The sequence below is a fragment of the Pteropus alecto genome, unplaced genomic scaffold, assembly GCF_000325575.1.
Source record: "Pteropus alecto unplaced genomic scaffold, ASM32557v1 scaffold73, whole genome shotgun sequence".
Classification (NCBI taxonomy): Eukaryota; Metazoa; Chordata; class Mammalia; order Chiroptera; family Pteropodidae; genus Pteropus; species Pteropus alecto.
Window position 1 is genome coordinate 114192 of NW_006436284.1, and position 10867 is coordinate 125058.

The following is a 10867-nucleotide window of genomic DNA, read 5'->3' on the forward strand; positions in this document are numbered from 1 at the left end:
CCCTCCCTCTATGTTTACTTGGGAGGGGAAGGAGAGCCATTCATGCGGGCCTCTGCAACCAGTCAAGGTAGCAAGTCTAAAACCAACCTGTACATCACAGGTTTGAATGGAGTTTACAATACAGAGCCCAGATCGGGAGAGCAGGGGAACCAGGAAAACAGAAAAAACGTCCTAGCAGAGCCTTGCGGGGCCAGCCAGATAGCGGGTTCCAGGAGACATACAACCTGGGTGCTTGGGGAGGGCTGATCTTTGGAAAGGGCAAGGTGAGGGGAGGCTTCGCATTTGCATTTCTGTCCTCGGCAAGCAGTCCCGCAGTAATTCCCCATCTGATGGTGAAATTCGAGCTCAGCTTTCACTTGCACAAGAGGGTGGGGCCAGGAAGTTTGATAGCCATAGAAGGTAGCCCAGGCCTTCCTCGGAGAAATGTGAACTGAAATATACTTTCCGAAAGAATTCGAGTTAATGTTGAGATAGCATTATCAGTTTATAAATAAAAATACATACCTCTACTAAATCAGACCTAAAAGTAACAATGACTAAATTGGTTAAGTTAGTTCATTTCTTCTTTATCAATGAGTATGAGGCACTGTGCTGAGTCCTGGGAGATAGAAGAATAAGATTCCTGCCTGCCAGGTGCTTATCTAGTTGGAGTGCAAGGAGGTGGGAGACACAGACAGCGCAGTGGTGAGACTGAGGTCCTGTGAAAGTCCAGGAAAGACACAGAGCCAAGCAGTTCTTAACAGAGCCAGGCGATCAAGCACTGGATCCTGTCTAAAGTCCTTACTCACTTTGCATCAGTTAAGTTAAGGTTTCTTTCAGAATTACAACGAATGCAACCCACTTCTCATCTTTGTGTTCTCTTTCTGCCAGGGATCTGAGCAGATCTAATGCCAGAGAGATTCTTAATCTGAGGTACAGGGATAGGTTTCAGAGGGTCTGTGAACCCCTTAAAATTGGTCACATATTATGTGCGTGTGTAGAGTCATATATTTCATTAGACTCTCAAAGGAATCCATGACCCCAGAGAGCTTAAGAATCAGACTTAGATTTTTCTCAACCTAATTAAGGATTTTTAATCTTAAGAGCATCTTTTAAAACACCCTCATCAGACTCTAGCGTAGAGCAGTGTGTGGGTACTAATACCTGGTCCCTTTAAGTCTCCGTCTGGTATCCTTCTTCCCGCTGCCACTCCCCCTTTGCAGAAACAGGAACAGTGCTGGGCAGCAGTCTCCTCTTTCCTGTCCTTATTTATTTTTATTTGGTAACCCCATACTTACCCACAATAACAATATAAGCAGCCCTGTAGTTAACTGTAATAATGTGATATTATCAAACAAATGGAAATTCACATTTCCAAGGCACGCTCTCATGTTGTGATTCCGGTTCTTGGTTCAGAATGCTCAAATCTAAAAATCAGTTTCAAAATACATTTAGCAAACACTTTCTTTATGTAGGACATCGTGCTCCATGCTGAGGGAGACAGGAGGGGAGCAGGACATACAGATGAATTAAACCCAGTTCCCACCTTCACGGAGATGAGACATTTTAGGAAATGTGCAAAGTGCTGTGGGGACTCAGAAAAGAAGTAATTATTTCTTACCGGAGGGTGCAGGGAAGAAGGTCATGAAGACATTCTACCTGGGAAGTATTTCTTATCACTGAGGATGCTGTAGACTTTTACCCTCAGTAACATTACCCTCTGTTTCTGCACTTTTAAAATGAGCTGACACCTGATCAGAAATACCCAGAAAATAAGCCTAGGAGAAAAACTAGCCTTCATCACTGAATGACACAGCAGGAGAGTGGGAGCAACCAGCGTAAGAAAAGTTGTAGAACATACAGCATAAAGGAAATATAAAACATTATTTGAATCAATATGTGAACTTCTGAGAACTAGTATTAATAGAAAATCTTTATCATCATTACCATGATATTATAATTTAAAAAATCTGGCTTGAAAACAACCCGAGGCAACATGCATATTTTTCTAAACGTCAAGAAAAAAAAAATTATTTCGCTAGAAATATTTATAGGCTGTGAGGGCTTTTCTAAAATGTAGATTGAGGGGTGTGTGTATGTACATTTTTTTCTTACTAGAGCGTACATAATCAAGCATTTATTTACTGGTATGAGTCATAACTGAAATCGCTATAGTGTTTTTAGACTAATGCTTAAAAAGCAATTCCACATTCATTATAAAACCTGTACGGTGCATTGGCATGGGCTAATATATTTTCTTACTCTCTGTTCTTAGGATGAACCAGCACCTGCCAAATTTTTGAGACAGCTCACGGCTTAGAGGAAGGCTCATCTAAATAAAGGCCGGCTAAAGTGACATTGCAGGGATTTAATCCCTCTCTGGCTGCCCGTGTGACCAGAAGGCTGATTTGCAGGTTTCTTCTTTCCTGGGGTCCAGATTATTAGGTCTCTGTAGCCCTGTAACTTGCCAGCAAGAGAAGTGCAAAATGAAGAGGGTCAGAGATAAGCGCCAGCAGCAGGGACCTGGGGGCATCTGCCACATTTTCGCACAGCAAAGTGAAAGATCCTCTGGCCCTCGAAGGAAATAGCAAACTGGAACCTTTGTCCTGGGCCACAGCCACCTACCAGAGAGCATCAGACTGCACCGCCAGCCAGAAAGTTCCTGGAGCCTGATCAGGGAAGTGACTATGGTAACTGAATGTGTGACCAATTGCACAGTTAGTGCTGGGAAGTTCAACATGAAGGAAGTGTGAAACGTCTCGGGTGAGGCGGGCAGCTTTTGGTTGGGCTGGGTAGGCTCTGCTGGCCCGTTTGCCTCTGCCCTCCTCCGACTTCCGCAGGCCAGCTCTCACGGACACGGGCCTCTGGCCGTCCTCACCTCCCATCTCCCACCCACTGGGCCTCTTCCGCTCCTTCCCAACCCACCCTTGATCGGCGCCTCTTGGCTGAGATGTAGACAGGAGGCCGCAGTGACAATGACTGCAGTGTATGTGAATGGAGGCGGCCTGGTGAACCCCCACTACGCCAGGTGGGGTTGGCGGGACAGCGTGGAAAGTGGCTGTCAGACGGAGTGCAGCAAGGAGGAGGAGGAGGGGCAGGCTCGCCAGCTGACCCCCTTTGAGAAGCTGACACAGGACATGTCCCAAGATGAGAAGGTGGTGAGAGAGATCACGCTGGGGAAACGGATCGGTTTCTACCGAATCCGAGGGGAAATCGGAAGCGGGAACTTCTCACAAGTCAAGCTTGGGATTCACTCCTTAACCAAAGGTAGGATACGACCTCCCAAGGATGACCCCGCGTGGTATCGGAACCTTGTTTGTGGGTGGGATAGGCGTCCGGGGCCAAGGAAGCAAGTAAAGCATTGTCACTGAACCCCTGCTAAGCACAAGCCCGGTGCCAGCCGCTGTCCGTTGTTATGGCAGTTAACTGTCACGGTAATGGTGTAAAGTCAATGTTTTTCTTTCTACTGTACAGATAGGGAAACTAAGATCCAGAGAAGTTACCTGTGGCTTCAGCGTTTAATCTTAGATTGATTCCGACTCCCAAAACTCTCCCACTATACCATGTGGATGAATCCACTCAAACATTGAGGGGCATCTGTCCTCCTTCACTTGGAGAAATGAAGCAGAGTGTGGCTTGGTTTCATTTTTTGGCAACCTCTTATTCCAGGGCAACTCATATTGCAAGTCCTTATAACTTTTGTTTGTATTCGTGGGTCATTACCAATGACACAGAATGGCCCAGGAGACCTCTTGGATCACCACTGTTGGTGGATGTTAGGGTCCAGTCTCTCCTCCGTACCCGAGGATGCAACTACATTTGGGGGAACGGGATTTGCTCTCAGAACCTTCTCTTCTTTAAGTCTACTCTGTACTAGTTCTCAGTGTTGCTTGGTTCCTTGCTCTCCCAAAGAGCTGTGGTTGCTTGGCTACCGGTCACTCTGGATTCTAGACCAGAGGTGCCCACCACTGTGGCCTCAGGGAGGAACTGTGCAGGGAGCCCAGCAGCTCCATGCTGCCCCAACCCAGTGTGGGCACTTCCCCGAGTTACCTCTAACTTGGCTGAAGCCTAGAGACTACCATAAGGGAGTTACAAGACAGAAAAGAAATGCTTGCAACTCAATCGAATTTACCAACACGGTAAAGCCCATGGGCTCTACCGTCTCCCTGAGGGTCACTTACTGACATTTTCTCCACTGGGATCCAGCCTGCCACCATGTCTCCAAAGTCACTCTTCTTCTCCAACCCCCAATCCCATGTCCCTCCCATTCTTATGTTGGGCCTCTATAGAAAAAGCACCATAACCCCCATACACATACACACGTGTGTGTGTGCACACACATCCCAAGTCTCTGGAGCTCCGAGTCCCCTTCGATGTCGCTCTGATCCCAAGTGTCTGGGTTCATGGCTTCATGTCTCGGCCGCTCAACTTACTTACCTGTAAACTACAGTCCTCCTGTGAGCCTCCGGTTCCTCACTTATAGCATGCAGCAAGTAACAGCGCTTATTTTACTTGTAAAAGTGGACCTAGTGCTGTAGGTCACGTCTAGTTGGGACGGAGGTTGCTTTTCACTGGTCTAGAGCAAGAATGAAAGACAAAAGACCAAACATATGGGGAGATAAGAGGCCAGAAATTGAGACGGAAAACATGATTAGGAAGGGGAGAGAAGTTGGACAAAGGAATTCTGGGAGAAGGATTCGGAGAGGGGGGAGCGTCCAGTGCAGCAAAGAAGTCACAGAGGCAAAAGTCTGAGCAGAGCCTGCTGGATGTGGCCAACTCTGAGCTGTTTCCTGAGCGGGTTTAGATGTGAGAATCTAGTGCAGAAGAAGCAGGGTGGGATGGCGGGAAACACATGGACTCCAGAAGCAGACAAGTTTGTTTCAAATCCTGATTCAGTCACTTATTAGACATCTGACTTTGTGCATATTATTTAGCTTCTTTGGTCCTCAGTGACTTCAGTTATGAAATGGAGATATTGATTCTTATTTTAGAATTGTTGGGAGCATTAGAAATAACATATATGAAGTACATGACACATAGTAACTACTCAATAAATTGTAGCTATCATTGGTACAACTCTATTTTTTATTTAAATAAACTTATTTTAAAAAGACATTTAATATTATTAAAATAAGGAAAACCAACATCACTTGCACTATGAATAGACGGTAATGAAAAAAAATTGAGAGTAATGACAAAAATAAATACAATGCAAACAAATTAAAATGTTTTATTTATTTATTTATTTATTTTCCCAGCGTTATTGAGATATAATTGATATATAATATTGTATAAATTTAAGGTGTACAATGTAGTGATTTTATATATTGTAAAATCATTACGGTAAGTTTATTTGACATATCCATTACCTCACATAGTTGCAGTTTTTTGGTATATGATGAAAAAATTTTTAATCTGCTCTCTTAGCAATTTTTAAAAAGTTTTAAGGAAAATTACCAAGTAATAGAAAGTAGGTTAAAACATGCCAACAACCAGTCTGAAGCCTTCTCTTTGCCTTAATTATGGGAACTAGAACTAAAGGGGAACTAATGTGGGAATAACATTTTTATGCTGCGAATCAGTGTTATTTAAGGCTGTTTTCATGCACTAAAATCATTTTGTGCCCCTTGAGTTTTAAAGGTTCCACTTTGGGAAACACCTCATCTAGTCCTCCTGCATTTTATCAATGAGAAAATGGAAGCCCAGAAGTGGCTGTCCCCAGATCGCTGCAGAGACAGGTCTAGAGCTCAGTGTCCTTTCACTCCACCTAGCTGCCTCTGGATTTGGGTCCAGTGTGGAGGACGCATCTCTTCCATCCCCGGCCTGGATCAGCCAGCCGAAAGGGGACCACTGCCTTCTCCAACACCGGACCCCAGGCAGACTCAGGCCTGCTCGTAGGCCATTCTTCTCTCTTGTGGCAATACTCCCAAGGATGGCCCTGCCCTCGAAATGCATGCAAAAGGTCCAAGGAGACAGGAAACAATTATGGAGTGAGAGCGTATACACCCAAGACTCAGAGAAGGGCTCTTCTTGCAGCCTATTTCCCACCTGTCCGTCTCCCTGTTCAGTGTCTAAGGTGGATCTGCCAACGTGTCTTTAAGCAGCAGAAGGTAGTGCAATATTGTGGAAAGATATTGGCTTTGGAGTCAGCCAGACCTGAATGAAGTTCTAATTCTTTTTTTTTCTAGCTGTGTGACCCGAGCAAATTATTTTACCATTCTGTGCCTCAGTTTCCTCACGTATAATTGAGGAAACTATGTCAGCTATATAGGATTGCTAAGAGGAGCAAAATGTAACATATTGAATATCTATCACGTGCCTAGACAGAGCATGTAATATTCATTAAATGCTATTATTAGTCTGCTTTCAAAGAAGTCTAGGTCTTAGGGCTAAGTCACATGCCATTTCATTCATGGAACAGAAGCCTACTCAAATGAGTTCACATTGAAAGGGGTGTATCGTGTTCAGGGGAATACTGTGGATCCAGAGCCAGATTTCAAGATGTTACCGTCTTTGCCCCTTCTTTGGCCTTGATGAATGTATTCCATCTTCATACTTCTTTCCGCTGAGCGGCTTTTTCGGCTCAGTTAGAAGGTACGTGGACAAGAATGGTTGTTGCCAGTCCCTCATCTCCATAATCTCTCAGCTTTCTTGCCTGTCTCCATCCCACTAGCTTCATTCTATTTGTCAGATTTTAAAGAGAGAGACTATGATTGCCCACTGGCCAGCCAATGTCGGGCTACCTTTGAGTCAAGGGCATGCCTGTGTCAAGTCAGCTGCAGTCCTGAAGGTCACATGGCCCCTCGACTTTCTCAGCAGACCCTAAGTTCCCAAGAAGTGTCTCTGAGAAGGGAAGAGGAACAAGAACAGCAATTGGTATTTTATAGTGACTTTCTTCTTGAATTCCACAGGTTTCTTGTCTGTTGTATTACAAAATTAAGTTAATTCTAGTCCCTTGAGTTTTGGAGAATGCAACATTTTCCTGCTATGCAGTTGGGGACTTCGGTGACCTCATTGACATGCTCTCCTCACTCCTAACCTGCCACAGAGTCGCTCTATTATCAAAGGTACAAGTCACCTCCTGGCTATGGGATAGTATGTTCCAAAGGGGAGGAAGGCCAAAAGCACAGGCAGTGGGAAAATCAGTTCAACAAACAATTTAAAATAAGGCAGAAAAGGTATTGGCAGGTAACTGAGCACATTCGACTGATGCAACAGAAAAAAGAATCCCTGACCTCGCCTCCTGATTCGTAGGCCCATCCCATACTGGCCTAGTCCCAGTACCATGCCTCATCTCTCTTCTGGGGTTCTATCCTTCAGGGAGCCCTCTAGTCAAGGAAAGAGGAGAGAAATGAGAATGAAAGGACCTGAGAAGTGTGAAGGAGGGGAAAACCCAGAAGCAAACTGATGAGAGGGGATGAAGAAAGAGATGGCAGTTCAGATATTGGAAAACAGAATCTCGGGGGAGGATGATAGAGTCGAGACCGGAAGACTGTGACTCGTAAAAGGAGAGAGGACATTGGGCTCCCTTGAGCTAGCTGGCATGGAAAGAAAGGGAGAACATTCCTCTAACACCTTTACCTCTAAAAGAGGAAGGAGATTTATCAGCGAGCGGTGTGAAAGGCTTGCCAGAAATTTCACATCCCCCATCCCATTGCCAGGTCACGTCAGACTAGGTAATATGCATAGTGATTTGTATAAATACGATACCCATACAAAGCCAGCTTGCCCAGAATTGTCATCAGGTTTTCTAGGAAATATGGACAGTCTGGATAAGAAAAGGCAGGAGATTCCCAGGAGAGCAGAGGGTTTCAGTGCCAGGAGCAGCTCCTAGGACAGTAGTTTTTAGAAAGGTGCCACCTGCTTTGGTCTCTAGAAACAAAGGTCTAATACAGGGCCCTGCCGGCCAGAGTTTATTTTTATAGCTAACATCTTAGATTCCCTTGGGCCTTGTAAGCTGAAGCTATCATGAGTCCTCTTTAAGGCTGATTAAAAATTTCTCAAAAGAGATGATGCACTCGGCTTCTGAATATTTTATGTCCCATCTGTTGTCGCAAATAAAAGTATCAGAGGCAGTGGTGCCCGTCTGTTTTTCTGCTGCTGCCCTTCCTGACCTCTTCTTCCCTGCTCTTCCTCTCTATTACTCTCGTCTCATGTTTCCAGAACCCTTTCTCCTTCTCTATTTATTTATCAGTTCATTTATTCCTCCTTTTAAAAATATAATAAACACTCCTGTGTCCGTACTTTGCTATGGGACTTATGAAGATGAATGAGATACAGTTCCATCCTCATAGGGACTCACAGTCCGTAACAAAGAGAAACAGGAAACAATCGATAAGTTCTGCCACCAAGTAAGGCACAAAGGGTGCTCTCGATTGTGCCCAAACCCTTCAGGAAAGGGTCTGTCGACTAGGAAAGGCTTCTGTTGGGTTTTGAGATTTGAAATTATACAGGACACAGGAGAAAGGGAATTCCAGGCAGAGAGAGAAGATGCAAAGTACATGGAGGTGTGAACCAGTGTTGGGGGGTATTTGGAGATTTAAAAGTAACTCAGGCTGGAGCCTGGGATGCACCCAGAGAAGTGGGAGATACGGGTGATGTAGTCAGGGGCTAGATTATGGAGATTCTTCTTGCATATTTAGATATTGTGATTTTGGTATCGGGGAGCCATTGAAGAGCTTAAAGCAAGCAATTAGTACGAGAGTAAAGATTTGGAAGCACTGACCTGGGGGTACATGGAGGTCAAGAGAAAGTATAAATGAGATAATGATCCTTATCTTAGAATCAAGATTCTTAGTGTCTCGTGACCAAGACACCCAAGACTTTCACCATACCCTTAACAAATCCAGGGTATGGTGAAAGTCTTGGGTGTCTTGGTCACAAGTTCCTAGGTGCCAGACATTGTATTATATTGATTTTTGGAGTCCCCCCCCACCCCAAAGCATTATAAAGAATAAACATTCCACAAATACTTGGTGAATTAAGTTAGTATTCTAACTTCTCATGAAAATCCAGTATTGGTAGGGAAAACATATGCATGGCAGTAGTCTCTGGTAGGTTCTCTATGCTATAATCTCCTGGGAAGAAAAGACAGGGAACTAGCTCAGGCTCTAGTAAAGCTTAATAGAGAAGGCCTCTCTGATTTAAAAAAAGTGATCCCTCCTCTTGAACACATTCATTAAAAGTGATCCCTCAATTAAAAATTGAGTTTTCTTATTTTAAAAACAGTAAGTGACTTTTGTGAATCTTAAAAATAAGTCCAATATTAGAAATATGATAACCAAAAAAAAGTTCATTGCGATGTTATTTATAGTGCAAAGGATTAGAAATAATTTATGTGCTCCAGCAATATAGGAATGGCCAAGTAAATTAAAGCATACACACTAGATGGAAGGTTTGAACAGCCATTAAAAGTCATGATTATGGAGAACGTGTGATAGCATGGAAGATGTGTGAGACATGATAGTAAATGAAAAAGTAAGGTACGAATTGAGTGTGTACTTGTCCTGGCTTCTCGAGAGGATTAAATGAGATCATTCAACAAATATTTGTTTCTTACACATTGTGCAACAAGCACTCTTCTAGGGACTGGAGATACAGCAGTGAATAATAATAGTCTCTGCCCTGTGGAGCTTACTATAGTCTAGTGGGGAGAGACAGACAAAAGTAAGTGACTAAAACATTCATTATGTTATTTAGTGATAAGAGGAAAAATAGAGCAGGAAGGGGGACATGGAGCATTGAGGGCTATAATTTTAGGTAAGCTGGCCAGGGACAGCCTTACTGAGAAAGGGATAATTAAACTGAAAGAAATAAGACAGCTGGCTATGGATGCATATAGGGAAAGCAGTCAGGCGGAGGGAACAGCAAACGTAAGAGTGCCAAGGTGGGAGTGTGCCTGTTGTTCTCTAGAAATGGCCATGGGGGATGAGGGCAGAGAGTAGCAGGGACCAGATCAGGTAGGCCCAATATGCCATAGTAAGGACTTTGGCTTTTCCTAGGAGTGAAACCAGAGCCTGCGGAGGGAGCAGAGAAGTGACATGACCTGGTTTATGAGTTAATAGGATCACCCTGGCTGCTCTCTTGAAAATAGACTACCAGGGTTCAAAGGCAGAAAAAGAGAGATCAAATAGGAGCCTATTGCAATAATAGAGGCAAGAGGTAATGGTGGCTGGGACCAGGAAGGTAGCAGTGGAATGCTGACAAGTGGCTGGACTGGCTATATTTAGAAGGGAGAGAGAACAGAATTTGCTGATAGATTGAAAATGGAGTGTAAAAGAGAAGAGTCGAATACTCAAGTTTTTTGTTCTGGACAGTGGCAAGAATAGAATTTCCATTTAGTGAAGTTGGGAAGACTGTAGCAGAAGCGGGTTTGGGGTGTGGGGAGAGCAAGTGCTCAGTGTTGCATATGTTATGTTGGACATGCCTATTACACATCTGTTATATATACATGGCAGATGCTATCGGTGCCTCACCCAGTCTCCTTGGGCCTTACCGTTTCAGTTGCATGCAGGCCTGACCTTCAAATGCCAGTTTCTCCATCTCTTTACTGCTGGGCTTTCACTTCCTGCATGCATGGGAGGCCAGAAATCCAGGGGAACTAACACCCCCCAGGAGCAGCCAGCAACCAGTTACTGACAATAGTCTATGTGTAAGTACCCCAGCTCTAGCTCATCTCACGATACAGCTCTCAGCGGGACTAAGTGGTAACTTACTCAGTAACACACCCTTTATTGTCCACCTTCCCTTTGCTGTCTCACTTCCTCATTCTTCTACCACTGTTTCCTGGTGTCACCTCCTTCATAACCTACTTGCAAGTGAAGCTCTGCCTCCGGATCTGCTTCTGGCAGAACCCAAAGTAAGACAAGCAAGGGGAGCGGTCGTGTAG

At 44.3% G+C, this 10867-nt stretch overlaps 1 protein-coding gene across 1 annotated transcript in view; it reads left to right on the forward strand.

Moving 5' to 3' along the window:
* Positions 1–2254: 2254 nt before the first annotated feature.
* The window catches only part of NIM1K (NIM1 serine/threonine protein kinase), a 16159-nt gene continuing 7546 nt past the window's right edge, over positions 2255–10867 (forward strand). Inside the window, exon 1 of the mRNA XM_006912436.1 lies at positions 2255–3246. Within this exon, the coding sequence (XP_006912498.1) occupies positions 2955–3246 (292 nt within the window). The 5' untranslated portion in view covers positions 2255–2954. The remainder of the gene's footprint in view (positions 3247–10867) is intronic.